Here is a 17,843-nt window from a genome sequence, read left to right on the forward strand (position 1 = left end):
CCGAAATTCCTCCGTTGGAAAGCGCCTGAGTCATGGCGCAGCATGCGACCGATGGTTAATCGGTGCGTAAAATGTTAATTTTTTGCCTTTTGCATGTTGTTATGTGGCCATTAACTTATTTTACAGGTGATCGAGGCTATGCCCTGGCACTTTGGCTCATGACACCATTGAATAATCCGCAGACCCCACAAGAACAAATGTACAACCAAAAGCACACACGTAGGGGAGACTGGGGACAGCTGCAACACTTTTTACATTACTCTCAATTATTCAGAGATTATTCAGACTAGGCACACCAAATCTTTACATAGTAAACCTACATCTGTCTGCTAAATACCCATACCATTTAAAGATGGCTACATATAACATATCAATCACAATATTTATTTGAATAAAAAAATGCAGACGTTGCAACTGACCCCAAACCTGGGGACAGTTGCAACACCAATCAAGGACGGTTGCAACATATCAAAAAACAGTAAACTTCACCAAAATGTTATGCTTTTTGTTTAAATAACCACAGTATACAATATTAAAGTATTTAATAAGTTTAGTTTTGTGTAAAACATAGGCCTACTTTGAGTCAATGTGCAAATGTTACAGAAGCTATAAAAAACTCAATATTTCAGTTTGGGACAAAAAGAATAGAATAATTTGGAGTGCAAAAAACATTTATTAAACATGTGAACAAACAGTGAACAGTTTTAGTGAACAAAATTCACATTGTTTTAAAACTCCAGTGATTATAAAGTTAGATTTTTAAGTTTTGTTAAAGGCACACAGATGCTTAAAAAATAAAACTGCGACACTCGCCTCTTCCCCAACAAATCTGCTGTCTTGTGAACTATTCCAGCAGCTTCTGAACAATTCTAGCTCACAGAAAAAAAACAGACATCTTCTTCCTCTTCAGTCTGATTCTTCTCTCTTCTTTTTTTGGTTTTCTTTACACTGTTCTTTGTGGTTTGATGTTCTTGTATTCTTTTTTATGCCTTCCTCTGTTCAGATTTGTGATTATTTTGTTTACACCATGTGCTAACTAGTCACAGTGACATTGACAAATGTAAGCAATGTTGCTGAATAGTCAACAAAACAGTGATTCAAACCAGGTAGGTTTGGAGTAATTCATACAAAATATTAGGATAGTATGACAAAAATACAGCTCGTGAAAACAGCTACTTTCATACCTCCAAAACAACTTTGTCTTGATAGAAGCTGGACCAGATGCGCAATCTGGCCGCTTTCTTCTTGGCGAGTAGAGGGCCTAACTGAGCATGTGCAGTATGAGTGTCATCACTCTAGCATGTTACTGATTAGACAAATAAGGCTTGTTGCAACTGTCCCCAGTCTCTCCTACACGCTTCTGCGTGGAGCGCACCATCGGTATACTCAAGGGACGCTGGATGTGTTTGGACACTGCAGGTGGAAGACTGCTCTACAAACCAGAAAAGGTACAGTAGGTTTTGTAGTATTTAATATAAGGTTTTAGTTTATTTATGCTTTGGAATGGCAAAAAAATAAGAGACAAACATTCTGATTCTTTGTGAAGGTTCTCACTAATCCAGGAATTCTCCATTGCAAATATGTTTTATTTGGTCAACTGGATAAATAATTGATTTTCTATTGTTGCAGGTGTGCAGGATCATCATGGCCTGCTGCGTCTTGCATAACATCGCAATGAAACGTGGTGTGCCTGTTGCGCACGAGCACCCCCAGATAACGACATGCGCCCCCAGCCACGTCTTGAGCCAGAGCACGGGGCTGCTGTATTAATTAGGCAACGTCTAATCAATCAAATGTAACCACCGAAAAAATAAATTGTCACACACAACCTATGTATTTTGACTTTATTTTTCCATCTTGATTGTGTAAATATTTTGTAGAGTTTCCAAAATGGTTTGGTTTCTGATTGATGGCCCACCTCCCGTTTCCTCCAGTGCAGTGCAATCTTTTTTTTTTTTACTGTGATTTTAAGTCAAACCACTTCTTTTTAACCTCTGCGGTGGTGCGTTTCTCCGTGGAAACGGCATTTATGTCGCCTGCAATGATGCTCCATGCCGACTCTTTTTGGATGGCCTGATGACCGGTGGATACACGTGAAAATAAGGTGGTCTTGTGTTCGGTCACTCCTTGTAAAAACACCTCTATTTCAGTACAATTGAAGTTTTCCTTTTGTTTGTTGTCCAGCTGCTTCTCAGTCTTGCCCTTGCGCTTTGGCATCTTGGCTTCTAGCTGCCTGTTGCGCATGTTTTTACCTGATATAGGAAATAATAGGCGGTGACCTATGCAAATTAGGCCTCACATGCACGTGTATCCCCGTTGGCATTCATCAACCTAAGAACACCGGTGCGAACGATTATCCCTACTTAAGAACGTGTCGTGAATGTGCCGCAGTTTCCAACCCGCGCCTTCTTAAGTACAGTTTTTAAGAAGACTTTTAAGAAGATGTTCGTGAATGAGGCCCAATGAACGGATATTATCAAAACAACTGGAGTATTCAGTTATACTATATAATGGGTAACATTACAAAAAATATTTGACAGCATCCAGCATGACAATATAACATTTGAGCGAGGTGGTGAATGTAAATCAGCAGCAAACGTCCCTGAGGTGTTTTTTCATACGTGGACATGGAGGTCAAACATTTTGCAGCTCAGGAGGATCGTGTTGGGGAACTGGAAAGATGATTTTCTTTGTGAGCGAGAAGGCTGGTTGAGGCATCTGCTTCTTGACACCTGTCTCGTCCGTTTTCTGGCTGACGTCGGCATTCACTTTGGTCAGGATAGTCACGAGGTCACATTTTCTGTAACCCGAAACAAAAACATTGTTCAGATAGTGAATTGAACTAACAACATAGACCAAGGCCACAGTGGGGGTGGCTATGCTGTTACATAATATGTATACAGTGGTCACTTGGTTTGGTGAGGTTTTCCTTAATGTTTATCTTTGATGATTGTTTTCGTACTGGATCCTATGCTAAGTAATGACATGTCTTTGGTCAGTATAGAAAGCATTACTTTCCTTCTCATGTCTAACGTACCTGGGCACCATCTTGATCAGGTTTTGGCACAAAGACTGAATAAACCAAGTGCCATGTTTCTTATGTCTGAAAGAAACATAAAGCGGCACAGAGGCTAGTGCCCGCAGGAAGTCTGCATCAGACGGGATGGATTGTTTCACCTTAGCAGCATCATGGGTTACGCTACTTTTTGCAGGGCCGTCACTCTGCAAACAAACAGGCGTCTGTTCCTTGGTGCCCTGGCACGCCTGGATGAAAAACATTTTGGGCTTTCCTGCCAAGGAGCGGCACCGAGACCCGTTAAAGGGCTGTGTCAGCTCCTCGAGCGTGACGGTACTTCCATCTATGCCGTACACGCCGCCCTCCAGGCCGTGGCTGAGGATGCAGCACACCAGGCAGTCCATCTGACTGTGATCTATGCTGCTCAGGTCCCGCATGAGAAAGAGCATCTTGTCCCTGCTGCAGTCACGCTCTATCAGAACCTCAAAGCCGAGCCACTGGAACACCTTCTCCAAACAAGCTGGAGACACACAGAGGGGCAGAATGACATTCCTGTCATATTACTTCACATTAACATTTAATTTATTTAGAAAGGGACAACACATATTAAAAAAAATTTGACATGTAAACATGTGAGACTCTAGCTAATTACCATTTGTACTTCCTACCCAGGTTGATGTTAAAATTAAAAACACATGAAAACTAGTACATAAAATAATCTAAAAATACAGTAATCCGTCATGGTCTCATCGTGGTTAATGTCATGATAAGTGAATTTCCGAGAATTAATATTCTTGATTTATACATTGAATATTTTCGTAGATAGACCTTCTAAATATGGTTTTTAACACCACTAGAGCTTTTTAGACATGAAATAACACCCCTATAGTCACCGTTACACTTCTATTACCCAATATAGTAGCTACAGAAACTAAGACATAACATAAACTCACACATTAGCATTGGGAGAGTTCTGTGTTTTTTTTCTGGGCAGCGTACTTCCTGCTGTGGCTGCTGTCTCATCGAGGTAACATTTGTGACACCTAGTGACCAGTGGACAGTATTTCATATGGGTTCTTTGAACGTGTCTTTTGAATGCCTTACATTTGTATTTTTGCTCATTTAGCCAATTTCATGCTTAAAAATGTTTAATTTAACCCAAGAATATGTAAAATTAATGAAGAAAATATGCATTTTTTTAATAGTAAGAGGCCATAGTCGGCCACGAAACATCATGGTTTATTAATTAGTATATTTATAAAAAACGTGATGAGTCATACGGCTGATTTCAAACAGAAACATGGCGAGGGACAACTGTATAAAGTTAATTCCTCCATCAATCACCAGCGTACATCAACCTACATTCATCAACGTTGGTACCATCCCGCTGCTTGAGGTACTTTGTGGCATTGGTGAAGTCGTAGTTGTTAATGATGAGGCAGATTCCACGCTGTTGTGCGGCCATGGGATACGTTGTCAAACCCTACAGAAACAAACACAATTAATAATAAAACTTCTATGATAAAACAGTCAAGGAAATATGTATGCTTGATGCAACAACCGCACACCTCATCATTTGTGTTGAGTGGAGCTTGTGGGTCATTAGTCTTTAGAGAGGTGGTCTCGTTTGTGAGCAGAACTTCACTACTTGCTGTGGGGAAGATCATCACAAGGTTGTGAGGAACTTCTAACAATCTGCGACAGTGGAACCTCAAACGTTTAACACCCAAAGCTTGCTCAATAAGAAATTCAACATGAGTTCTGGAAGGAAGGACATAATGTTAATCTGTCCTTAATCTTGCAGTGGGGTTTCGGCTATTGACACTAGGTGGCGAGAACGCTTTGTAGTGCTATTTAAAACCCGCAATCAAACAAGACAATCGTTTGTTAGTAGTCTCCTGCCATTAAGATGTTGATTGTGTCAGTCCTGTTTCTTATTGAGCCTTGGAAAGTGTTTGACTATGTCTGAGCATATGTTTAACTTTTTTACATGTTTGATCTTTTTGTGTTTGTATTTTTTGCAGGAAGCAGCTGAGTTTGGCCCCGCCCTTTACAGATTGGTATAAATATACACACATGTACTCTGCTCCCTGCTCTGCTTAGGGTTTTAGCTGTGTCTTTTTCAGTTAGGGGTTGTGGTGAGGTGACATCCTTAGGATGACGGTCCTGTATAGGGTTGGCCTGTTCACATCACCATCCTTTTGTTTGTTTGTTTGTTTGGGCCGTGAAGCAGGACGTTTTCTTTTGTCACTTTGGGCAAAAGAGGGTTTGTTTCTTTCTTTTTAAAAAATGATTAATTAATGAACTTAATTAATGAACTTGGCGACTTGATTTTCCACATGATATGGAAATCAGCTGGAGTCTTTACTGAGAATCTGTTTGCTGGGCAAGAATTAGAGACCAAAAGCTAGCGGTACTTGTCGTTAAAATAATTTTTACATTTATGGATTAAAAACGTATTGTTCCTGAAATGTTCTTAAATTGACAGTAATCCCTCGTTCCAGGTAATACCTGATTTATTGGTTCCAAACCTAACATGATGAGTGAATTTCTGAGGGATTCGTTCTTTATATATAGAATATTTTCATAGATTTACGATCATTGAAATACATTTTTAACATTATAGCACTCTATACATGAAATAACACCCATATGGCCACCTTTACATTCATATTACCCAAAATAGTATCTGTAATCAGAGAAAATAAGGCATTAAAGACAGTTTACCTTGTAGGGGAGCTGAATAGGTGGCAGACAGGAAGTGACGTTGGGGGCTCAGAGTTGAGTTTAAGCTTGTTGCGGGCTATGGCAGCAACAGTAGCTCGTGTTACTATTATGATTATTCTTATGTTATTATTGTGCCTATTGTGAGATAATTTAAACCTGCAATAAAAGCCTGTTGTTCTGTGATCAAGTCTGGTGCTTGTATCACCGAACAATTACTGACACCTAGCGACCACTGTAAAGTACTACATTCACAAGTTGAATGGCAGTCTTATTGGCTTATATTTGTATTTGTTGATTTAGTTATTTTTATGCTTGAAAATGCTTAATTTGGGAAAAAAATATGTATAATTTGCATTTTTTTTAAACTAATAATTGACCGTATTCAACCATAAAAATACATGATTTATTAACAAATTAAACGGTGATAGAGTGAAGCCATGAAGCCATTGCGAACCGCAATGTGACGGGGGAGAACTGTATCGTGGCAATCTTGAATCCCACAATAGTGAAATGAACAGGGGGTTCACTAGACAGAACACTAACTATAATCACGGCACAAACACAAAAATGACAGCACAACATGCAACTGGTGTTTAAACACACACGGGACAACTAGTACTACACTGAGTAATAATAAACAACAATGTTAACTCTAAACATGGAACTTTAGCAACTCTTTACAAAACATGTGTCGCTGTGGCATGTTTTGTAAATAAGTTCTAAGTGTGACTATTTGATGAGTGAATACTTGATGTGGGATGAAGTTGGGCCTCACACGAAGTCTACCTCCAGCGCCCCCAAAGTATGCTGAGTTTGAGACCCCTGGTCTTAGCATTTGCAAGTTCCACTGTATTCGCTTCAGAGCAATTTGACAAAAAAAGATGCTTGTAATGACATTTTGAGTCGCTGCAGCTACTTCCTTGAGTCGTCAGCGCTCTCAGTCTATGTGGCAGGTCCTCATGGTCGCCTCCACCACTTGCATGGTCTAGGAACACATTCAAAAGTAACAAATCATCTGCTCAGCTGCGATGTGAAGATGACTCAGACGTGACACTCACCTAATGAAGTGTTGTTGGAATTCACGGACGACTGTGAGACGCAAAGGAATTGAGGAACAAAAAAACATCAGAGAAACGTGTGATGCAATCGTCATGACAACCATGACACACTCTCACCTCAGCCAACGGCGGTGCTCCTTTTGAAAAGCACAGAACATAGATACAGTATATATATTTTTTATATTATTTACAGTATATATATTTTTCTTCCAGTGACCATCTCTTAATTTCTTCAACTGTTAGTTCAAATATTGAACACTTGAAGATGTTCCAAGTGAATTTTGTAATGCGGATATTTATTTACCTGCCAACTCACACGAGGCAGTAGTCCAAGACTCCCAAGATGAACAGACCTGTTCAAAAACATCATTCCCGGCATCGCATATGGTGCAAAAGATTAGACGGAGTAATGCTGCAGGAATGCTGTCATAATGTCATGGAAATAATGATAATAATAATAATAATAATGGGGTACCTGGTTTTGTTCAAAGGGACATGGCTGGTCTCGTGGTCGAACCACCTCCTCAGATACAGGGCAGCAGAAATTTACTGTAATTCAAATAGAAAAAAACATACTGTAACAGAATCCTGGCATGAACTTAAAAAAATGCTGCATTATCAATTTCTCATCTCTTTTTTCTGCTTTGGTTGTTGCGTCACTCCATTAATCAAGTTCATGTTCACACACATCTGCCAGTCATCTTCCTGTTGTTCCTACTTCAGTCTGACCACGCCAGCGCCGCTCCTCCCTACACGCAGAACAAGCGCTGTGCGTAGTGCCCCACAATCCATGGGGGACCCATTTTGAGCATCCTTGGCAATTTTTCGTTCCGATTTAATATTTAAACTCTATGCTACTAAAATGACTTTATTCTTCCTCATAATATTAAAATTGTGACTTTTTTTCTTGTTAGAATAAAACCTTTTCTCTTAACATTTTCACTTTATTGTAAAATTACAGCAATTTTTTCCTGATGTTTTCTTTTTCATTTTCCAATTATTCTTATTTCTTTAAACCCAACCTAGTTTTGCAAAAATTACAACTTTTGTTTGTTTCTCATAATATTACAACTTTTAAAAAAATTCTTTAGTATCTCAACTTTGTGCTAAAATTTATACTAAAATGATGTTATTTTTCTTCAAGTTTATTCTCATAAAATTACAACATTTTCATTTGATTAGGCCAGAGTAACAAATTTTGTTGGACAATAATTGCCCACAAATTATTGCCAATATTATTTTGAGACAATTTTTTCTTGAATGTAAAGATAAAATGGCATGATAATGCCAGCAACTTTAATTTCTCAAGAGTATTTAACATTGTAATTGGAATGTCAGGAGCTTTTATCCATCCATCAATTTTCTATGCTGCTTATCCTCGCTGGGGTTGCGAGGGTATGCTGGAGCCTATCCCAACTGACTTTGGGTGAGAAGTGGGGTACACCCTGGACTGGTCGCTAGCCAATCGCAGGGCACATATAGACAAACAACCATTCACACTCACATTCATACCTATGGACAATTTAGAGGCGCCAATTAACCTAACATGCATGTTTTTGGAATGTGTGCGGCCGGAGAAAACCCACACATGCACGGGGAGCTAACACCACACAGAGATGCCCAAGCAGAGATTCAAACCCAGATCTCCCCGATCTCCTGACTGTGTGGCCAACATGCTAACCACTTGGCAACCGTGCGGCCTCAAGAGCTTTTAAATAAAATAAATAAAACAAACAAACAACATGATAAATTAAACAAACGAAAAAGGCAGTAAAACCCCAATGAACATAAAATTGCAAAAATTGCACTTAAATAAAAATCACAAGACTTGAATAAGTGTCACTTTCGTTATTGTCTGGATACTGACAAAAAAAACCTGGAAATTCTCTGAAGTTCACACTGTGTGTCAATGCAGACGTCAGCTCATTTGCATACACACTTCCTTGATTCACTTATAGCAACATTGTGTGTGGAACACGGCGTTGACGTTTAATGAGGTGTAACATTTTTTGGAGTTTGGATGCGTTTGGTGCACAATGAGGTGTTATACTTCGGGAATCACAAACTTTTTCATGTCACAAAATAACGATGCACAAGCAGGCTGAAATTGACATCAGATGGTGTTTTATAGAGACTGAGACTGAGTGACTGACAGGAGGGTTCAGTCACTTGAGACAGATACAGCCTGTTTGGAAGAAAGAGGAGGAAAACAAACACGCATGTACAGTACATGTCAATTTATCGAGGTCAGCAAAATTATCAACTTTTATCGTGTAATTAATTGATTTATTGATTATTCTGACGGGCCTGAATATTTTGATTTTATTCTCATAAAATTGCTGCAGATTTTTCCATTTTTGCGGTTTTTTTTGTTTTGTTTTTTTTCGTTTTCTTCAATTGTATTCTTGTACTGTATATAATGTGCCGCCACAGGCCGCAAATGGCCCCCATGCCTCACTTAGGACACCCCTGCCGTAAGGCAGAGAGCCTGTAAAATGGATTCACCTGCTCCCGTCAGTTTCCTGGTGGTGTAATGGTACAGCTGCTGCCTTTTAAGGCAGAGGGCACAACTTTGAGCCCATCCCTAGACAAAAAAGTGTGTAAATTTCTTATTTTTCACAAAAAATCATTGATTAACCAATGTGTCTTGAATTTGTATTTGGATTACTTCGTAACAGCAAAAGAGTAAAAATAGCTTATAAGCAGTGAGTTAAGGCCTGTAGATGTGGTGACCACCAATGTGATGGGGATCACAATTCCTGGCGGCAGCCCTATTCATCATTTTGTAATGGGGGGTGGGCTGCCTTAAATAAAATTCTGCATAGGGCCTCAAGTTGGCCAGGGGAAACCCCGGACCATGTGCAACAAAAATGAAGGCACTTACTTGCCATTTACTTTTCTTACCTTGAGATTCTTTATACTTTTCGATTGTTTCTTTCAACATTGGGCAGACATCCTTAATGATGTTTTCCAGTTCCTTCAAGTCGTTTGCGCTGAGTTTGTCCATCTTCTCCATTTCCAAGAAGATCTCCAGTGTTGACTGCAAAACCAAGCAAGTGTGACAGTGGTACATTGGTAAGGCGTCAACTCATCAACAGTAGTTACATTTGTTAACCAACCAGGGGCTGGAACAGAATAATGGATGATTCATATTTTCATATTTTGTTTTGAAATGTTAAGACATTGAAAACCCTTGCTCTAAACAAATGGCGAAAAATACGCTCCTAACGTCTAACCTGGTTGATCAGTATAAGCCAAGTTGCCAATAATAATACAATAGAAGAAGAAGAAAGTCAGGGGATTGAGGGTTCAAATCTCCGTTTGGGCATCTTTGTGTGGAGTTTGCATGTTCTCCCCGCGTTTTTGCGTGGGTTTACTCCGTGGGTTCAATTCACAAAAACTATGTCAGTTCTCTGTATGTACTGTAGCTACAGTAAATCTGCTAAAATGTTATTTTTATTGTGAAGTCCCTGCCAATTTTGCCCTAGAAAACATCGCTGTTCTAACATAATGTTTCCACTAAAAGTGCACAATAATTATCGGACCGATATGAGGAATTATGACATCATACCGATAAATCTGATAACATTAAAAAATAGCTCCGATTACTGATCATTTTAAAAAAACCTCTCAAATGAGGCGAGGTAACCCGTACTGTGGTTTGTGTTACTGGGATAAGGTGAGCAAATCAAGTCCTCTTTTTCTGTGACGTCGCCATCTTCCCTGAACTAAAAAGTAAACACTCATGGCGTTGATCGTGTGGGACTTCAGAAGACATTTCGTGTGCTATTTGCACCAAATGTTCCGCAAACATTCTGTGAGGGGGGGGAAGAAAAATGTTGACAAATCCAACCTGACCAGCCACCTGAAACCCCAGCATCGCTGCAATGGTGTTTTGAAAGCCTTCGAAAACACCATAAAGAAAGAAGTGGCCACAAAGACAGCCGCGCTGGACGACAAGTCCTTTACTGTCATTGAAGACAGTGGCTTTTGTACGCTAGTAAACCACTTAGAGACATGGTATGTACTTCTGAGCCACCGCTGTTTGCCAGCAAAAACGACTTCACTGATAGAAATATGGACATAAGCTTCACTTCTGATTTATGGATGCGTGATATTAGCCCTGTTAGCTTGCTAGGTCTGGCAGCGCAGCGGCTGTCTAAGGACTTCAAGCTACACAGATTTGATTGTATGAACAAAACCCGCCTGTTTACAGCCAGCCCCATGCTGGGCTCGAACACAGGAGCTTCGGAATGGGAGTCTGGAGCGCTGACCGTTGGGCCAATAGCTGACTGTCGACCCAGCGTTCAGCACAGCTCTTAAGGCTTAGGGAGTGCGCAGCCACACTGGATGACATCTGTTACATTAACAAAAACAAACTTTCCATTACTAGAAACAGAACTGTTCTCCTTTTTTGTTCGTGTTATATTTCGTTTACAGTAACAGTAGTGATGCTATATTTGGTTGGGCCAAATCTACAGGTACAGTTTTGCTTAACCCACCTTTGAGTCTCATACTTCTGGGGGGGGACAAATTACAGTTCAATCTAAATTTAAAAAATAATAGCTAAAAATAAGTTATCATTATCGGTATTGTATCTGTCTTGAGAAGCAGAACGTTATCAGTGTCGGTTTGAAAAAAAATTCATCATGCATCTCTAGTTTCTACTGTAAAATATCAACTGATATCAACAGCTAGAGACGCACAGCTTGTTGCGGGTGTCTTGCTGTTTTCACCAACAACTGCCTCAGAAATGCTGAAATCACAAAGTCTCACTCACCATTTCATTCAGATTCTTGCGTGGAAGACTTCCGTGCAGCAAGAATTTCATCTCTCCCAAATCCCTGGCATTAATCTCCATTGAAACGTCGTATAACATCTTCCTGAAGAATTTGCAAACAGAAATCAGAGCATTGGTGACTGGTCCTCAATTAGATAGGGGGTATTCTGCGAGGCGAGTTCAGTGGATTAGCGAGCTGTGTTGATTGTAAAGCCGGACTTGCCTGTTCAGCGAAGGTAGCTCTCTCTTGGAGAGCAGCTGTATCACCATGGTAACTTAGGTGAAACTCATAACCTGGTCCTGACCAACTTATGTCCAGGCTTTCTGCTTAAAATCGGCTATGAAAGTGCCACTGTTTAACTAATTCTGAGATGGCGTCACCATTTATTGAGACTCTAAACCATGAAGGAAAACCATGGAAGTTGCTAGACATCAACTCTTAAATTAAACTCTTATGAGCTCCATTTGTTATCATCATTATATTTGTCCACACAAATGTGCCTTTAGTTGTACCAGGCATTAAAACAGATCAATAAACAAGAGTGGTCTAATGATTTTTTCCAAGCAATCATTGCGTGAGTACTCAGCCTGCTCTTCTTATATTGCAAAATTTGCTGGAGGAATACGCACTCTGAGGCATCACTCAACTGAAAGAAAACACTTCTTATTATAACAAGGAAAACATTGTCACAAATTAAAAAAGGTTGCCACATGTCAACACTGTCATCTAGTGGTCACAAGGAGATACAGCATTTGAAAACAATATTGACTATTTCAAAGATTAAAAAAGACGGTTATTGCTCCAATTTATTTATTTTTCTTAAATGAATAATTGTTAATATGTCAAAGTAGTGCAATGTTGAGCGTTAATAATTGAAAAGACTAGTAGGGTATAGTTTGTGTAATAATCAGTGTTAACTTGAGCAGCCACACGCTGCATGCTGGCTGACATGCCAGCGGTCCTTCCTCACTCTATTGGCGGCGACAGCGTTGCTTTTAGCAGTCATCATCTTTTGGGAACTCCTCATAACGCTCCATAATAATTACTTGCAAACGCCCCTTTTTTAAACGTGCACTTAGCACAAAGCCAAAAAAACGACTTGACAAAATAAGTTGATAACCACCGTCGTTGGACCAGTGAAGTCTGATTGCGGATTTTAGATTCTGTTGAGCTGCATCTTGAGTGCAAAGCCTGGGTTGGTTGATCCACTTTCGCAGAATATCCCCTTAGTTACTTCTGTTGTATTCATAGCATGTGTACTTGACTTTTATACTACTAATTTGATTTAGTTCTGCGACATAAACTTCAAAATTAAACTGATACCAAGACATTGCATAAGAAAGTATTGTTGACATCATTTGTGCACAGCTGAAGGCTATTGAAAACCTTCCGTTGGATTGTTTTTCAAAATTCCCTTTGTGATTACACAACAAGGTGTGGCTTCAGAAACACTTGGTGGTTCTTGTTAAACATGAGTCAATTTGCCACATGGTAGCTGTTGGGCTTCCATGACGTCATACTGACGGTTTTCTACAGTAATATAGTTGTTACCTGGCTTGCATAATACGGACAATTTAGGACACAGCTCTTATACTGGATTGTGCATGATGTTATGATCACTGTGTACCTGTATGCATACTGTAGCTAAGCCCACCTGAAAGGAGAGATGAGGTTGGTGGTCAGAGATGTTTGGAGGTTCAAGTCGCGGATAAGACTGCGTTGTTGGATGATGATGAGGAGCTCAGTGAGCAGGTGGGGTTTCTCAGCTGACAGGTAGCCTTTGAGCTCCAGGTGGGTGAAGAGTTCTTTGGCCTCCTCCACTGAGGCTGCATGGCGCGGGAGCAGATCAGTGCAAAGAAACGCCAGCGCTTGTACATCCTCCTTCTTCAGGCCTTTTTCTGCCTGGAGAAGCAGCTTCTGGAAATCCATGACCTGGACTAAAACACACGAGGGGAGTGACGTTTAAAGAAAAGAGCGTAACGGGTGCCAGCCAGAACTTTTGGGGCCCATAAAAAAAGAAAAATCATGTTGTGGGGCCCCCCCTTTTTATTTTTGACATAAATACAGTCATACGCAAAAGTTTGGGCACCCCTGGCAACTTCCATCATTATAATTTACAGGTATAAATCATTGGGTTTTTGGAGTTACAGTTACATTTTGACATATAACTTAACTGATGGCTTGCGACCCTAATGGGGATAAGCGGCATGGAAAATGGATGGATGGATGGACGTAACTGATGGACACAGTAATATTTCAGGCGTGAAATGAGGTTTATTAGATTACCATAGGATGTGCAATATGCATCTAAACTAAATTAGACAGGTGCAGAAATGTGGGCACCCCTGTCATTTTGTTGATTTGAATACCTCCGTCGGCCTCGCACTGGTTATTTGGATCTAGGCCTGGGCGATATGGACCAAAACTCATATCCCCATATACAGTCATGGAAAAAATGATTAGACCCCCTTGTTTCTTCAGTTTATTGATCCATTTTAATGCCTGGTACAACTAAAGGTACATTTTTTTCAGACAAATAGCTCGTAAGAGTTGAATTTAAGAGCTGATATCTAGCCCTCCTTCTCTGGATGCAGTGATGAGGGAGATACAGCGCAAATCCTGTGTATATCGATATCAATGATATGGTTGGTTTTGTTATCGTGCTTAACGTAAATATATATATTTTAAAAATATCTATGTATCGCCCAACCCTAATTGGAACACAAAATGGCTTTGGTGAGCGCATTAAACCTTGTTTTTTCTTTGAATCCCATGTGAAGATGGGCAACATGGGGTCCTCAAAACAGCTGTCAAATGACCTGAAAATGAAGATTGTTCGACATCACGGTTTACAAGAAGGCCACAAAAAGCTATCGCAAAGATTTCAGCAATCACTTTCCATTGGTGAGGAACATAATGAGGAAATGGAAGACCACAAACACAGTTTTTGTTAAGGCCGTAAATGGTAGGCCAAGAAAAACATCAGACAAAGACAACACAGAGACCACATCCAAAGAACTACAACATCCTTTTGCTGCAGATGTTGTCACTGTGCATTGTTCAACAATAAGAGGCTACAGAAAGCATTTACTCTACTAAACATTAATAATATTTTTTCTGTTAGGGTGCCCACATTTTTGCACCTGTCTAAATATGATTTGATGCATATCTCACATCTTGTGTTAATCCAATAAAGCTCATTTCACTCCTAAAATGTGACTTTGTCCATCATTTATATGATATATTAAAATGAAATTGTAGTCACAAACACCCAATGTGTTTCCCCCCCAAAAACGTTTCCTTCCTGTACGGCGCCCCTGCCTATTTCTGAGTGTACATTCACAATCATCAAAAAAGTACACTACTGTGTCTTTAAAGGTACTCCAGGTTTTGGGAAGAACAGTTATCTCGAAGTCCAATCTTCCACCGTTACAGTACAGTACTTCTGGAAAAGTAGCCGGCACATGACGTGATAACATTCAAAGTCTTGGCAAACCAACGACAAGTTTGGAGGCAACTCTTACCTTTTAGCACCTCCGACACAACAACACGTCCGTCGTCCTCATGAGAACCTGAAAACTTCCTGCACCGCCTAGACAAGACTGACTTCTCTTTTGCGAAGGATTTCTCGGAAAGACTTTTTGGATGCGGAAGCTGAAAGCGAAAGCAAAGGCTGTCGCGTGCATGCGTGACGTAAGCAATTATGGAGTGTAACCTGGACATGTAACAACATGTTGCAACTACCGACTACTGTACATATTCTCGTTTTTTTGGAATATCCACTAGGGGTGGGTGGATCCATCCAAATATGATATGATTAACAGCATCAGACGAGCGAAGCGGGTGGGGCAGGCGGTGAACTTTGTGCAAAAGATGTGCGTCGCTGCCGTGGAGTGATGGAAATGTCGGCTCTTTTTAGAGAGCGGTGCTTTTGGCTCGGCTCAATTAAAAGAGCCGAACCTTTCGGGCTCCTCGTATTTTTGTTGTTGTTTTAAATAAATTCATTGCCGATATCAAATACATATGATTTAACTTGATGTATTTAAACCTCAATGAACAGCTACAAAATTATAATTTAATGTTATATTATAAAATACAATCTCAATAGACAAATTAGGACAAAATAGGTCAAATCTCTTCACGCAAATCTCCCTCGAACGAATCGGCTCTAAGAGTAATGTAACCAATGAGTAATTCAGACAGAGTCCTGATAGCGGTTTACTATCAATCCAGGTTTAATGATTTGCTGGACTGAAATGCATATCTTCTCTTTCCTCACAAACTGGGAGTCAGATCCACTGTGAACATAACACTGCCAACATGAATGGACAAAACATTTAAATAAAACTATATATATATATATATATATATATATATATATATATATATATATATATATATATATATATACCATTATAATGAAAAACAAATGTATGAAATTTAGTAGCATACTAAAGTGATAATTAACAGACAGTGGCATTAATCCCTGAACATTACATGTAGAAAAATAACATTTCTTTTAAATCACACAAAAACACAGTTTTACAGTGAGTTACAGTAACACAGCCAGTGTTTAACCCCGCTCCTGCCCCTGCTGTGGACAAAGAGACACACACATCTTGACCAATGACATTCGCCTTTAACAGAAAAAAGACAAGGAAAAAAGCTAAATGGCTACTAATCGGCTCCCAATTGGCTCCCAAAGATGATCCTGTCGTTCAAAATGGTCACAATGACATAAAATATTACCTGTAACGCAGTTTGACAGAGGAATGACAGGTGAGCGTTGACTTTAGTCATGGGATTATCTACATTGCACATTAACAATTACAGTTTAACAAACGAGGTGCATTAAAGCCTGCAAATATCAATTAGAAAATGTTCTAAAAAGTACACCATGTCTCACCATGTGTCATTCCTCACAGATCTGCACATTTCCTACGCCAACCTGCAAATGCCACCCTTCACCAGTAATAGCACTTCTGCCATAATTTAATACAGTACATTTACACTCCGTTAGATATACACCCCTGGTCGAAATTTTAAGACCAATTGAAAATTGCAAGAATGCACTGTTGGATCTTAAGGAGGTTCTAAGTAGAGCTTCAAAATGTAAAAAGAATAAATCAGAGTGAGGCAAAAAAAAAAAAAAAAAAAATTGAGTGCAAAAAAGCATTAAAGTGAAAGAGCTGAAATAGCTGAAGTTTTCAGCTGATCGAAACTTTAGCCTTTAAAAGCCAAAATCTTGGCAAAAATGTGGATTGAATGTAATTTTCTGTCAGGTATTCACACTGTCATGATCTCTTGATGGCAAAGGCAAAAAAGCGGTGAGATTGCGCTTTGAAAGCGGTGAGATTGTTGGGCTACATAAGCAAGACCTCTCGCAGCGCACCATTGCTGCTGAGGTTGGACGCAGTAAGACAGTCAATTGAAACTTCTTAAAACATCCTGAGGGTTATGTGGCAAAAAAGTTTGAGTTGATAGACCCCAAAAAATTTGCCTGAGTATCCCATGGGCTGTCTGTCAAGACATCGAACCATCCTCAGCTCAAATGAAGGTTGTTACTGGTGCAGAGCGCAGTCCAATAACTATAAGACAGCATCTGAGCAAGAAGCGTTTAAAAAACAAAAAATATCTTCAAAGTCCTTGTCGCCTTCAACGCCACCATACTGTCAGTTTGAAATTTGCACAAGAGCACCAAACATGGGACATTTTAAATCACAATTAATCACATTTAGCCATAGATAACTTGTGATTAAGCGCAATTAATCATGTGTCTGGATATGCATACAGTCATGTGAAAAAATTAGGACACCCCATGGAAGCCTGTGTGTTTTCTAACATATTTGGTCATATGGATATTTAATATCAATTTTAACAATCTTGAGATATTCAAGTAATAGAACTAAACAAATAAAACTGAAAAGATTTTTTATAACTTTCTGTAAAATGTAATTTTAAATAAATACAATTTCTGTTGAGGAATAAATTAGGACAGCCTCATATTCAATCCCACTTAAAATGGCTAAAATCACACACAGGTGTATCACATCAGGTGCACATGATTAGAACATCATTACCCAGTGCTTTGAAGGAGGCTTGCCTTATTTAAACCTCACATTTAGTTGGGTGTGCCCCTGACCGTTGAAGTGAGAGAAAACACCGTGGTGAGATCAAAGGAGCTGTCTGAGGCCTTCAGAAAGAAGATTGTACTTGTAGACGCTTATGAGTCTGGTAAGGCATTTAAAAAGATCTCAAAAG

At 39.5% G+C, this 17,843-nt stretch overlaps 1 protein-coding gene across 2 annotated transcripts; it reads right to left on the minus strand.

Moving 5' to 3' along the window:
- Positions 1-653: 653 nt before the first annotated feature.
- Positions 654-15,406, minus strand: casp10 (caspase 10, apoptosis-related cysteine peptidase). Of its 2 annotated transcripts, none has more exons than XM_054787980.1 (13): positions 15,107-15,406; positions 13,237-13,519; positions 11,582-11,684; positions 9,706-9,841; positions 7,277-7,350; positions 7,106-7,154; positions 6,919-6,938; positions 6,802-6,832; positions 6,660-6,728; positions 4,585-4,667; positions 4,379-4,499; positions 3,038-3,536; positions 654-2,800 (listed from the first exon to the last, which is right to left on the minus strand). In XM_054787980.1, exons 1-13 carry the CDS (start codon positions 15,303-15,305, stop codon positions 2,635-2,637), a joined length of 1,833 nt encoding a protein of 610 aa, XP_054643955.1. In that variant the 5' UTR covers positions 15,306-15,406; the 3' UTR covers positions 654-2,634. The 2 variants fall into 2 exon arrangements, with proteins under 2 accessions (XP_054643955.1, XP_054643954.1); XM_054787979.1 differs by having other exon boundaries at positions 6,639-6,728; positions 15,107-15,405.
- Positions 15,407-17,843: the final 2,437 nt, after the last annotated feature.

The sequence above is a fragment of the Dunckerocampus dactyliophorus genome, chromosome 9, assembly GCF_027744805.1.
Source record: "Dunckerocampus dactyliophorus isolate RoL2022-P2 chromosome 9, RoL_Ddac_1.1, whole genome shotgun sequence".
Taxonomy (NCBI): Eukaryota; Metazoa; Chordata; class Actinopteri; order Syngnathiformes; family Syngnathidae; genus Dunckerocampus; species Dunckerocampus dactyliophorus.

Excerpts from the sequence above, each read along its gene's own strand:
- casp10 (XM_054787979.1), bottom strand. The coding sequence starts at position 15,305 with ATGTCCAGGTTACACTCCATAATTGCTTACGTCACGCATGCACGCGAC. Across the intron at positions 7,155-7,276 it reads GTCCCTTTGAACAAAACCAG|GTCTGTTCATCTTGGGAGTC; the intron begins GTACCCCATTAT and ends GTTTTTGAACAG. Across the intron at positions 3,537-4,378 it reads TGGTACCAACGTTGATGAAT|CTTGTTTGGAGAAGGTGTTC; the intron begins GTAGGTTGATGT and ends GTGTGTCTCCAG.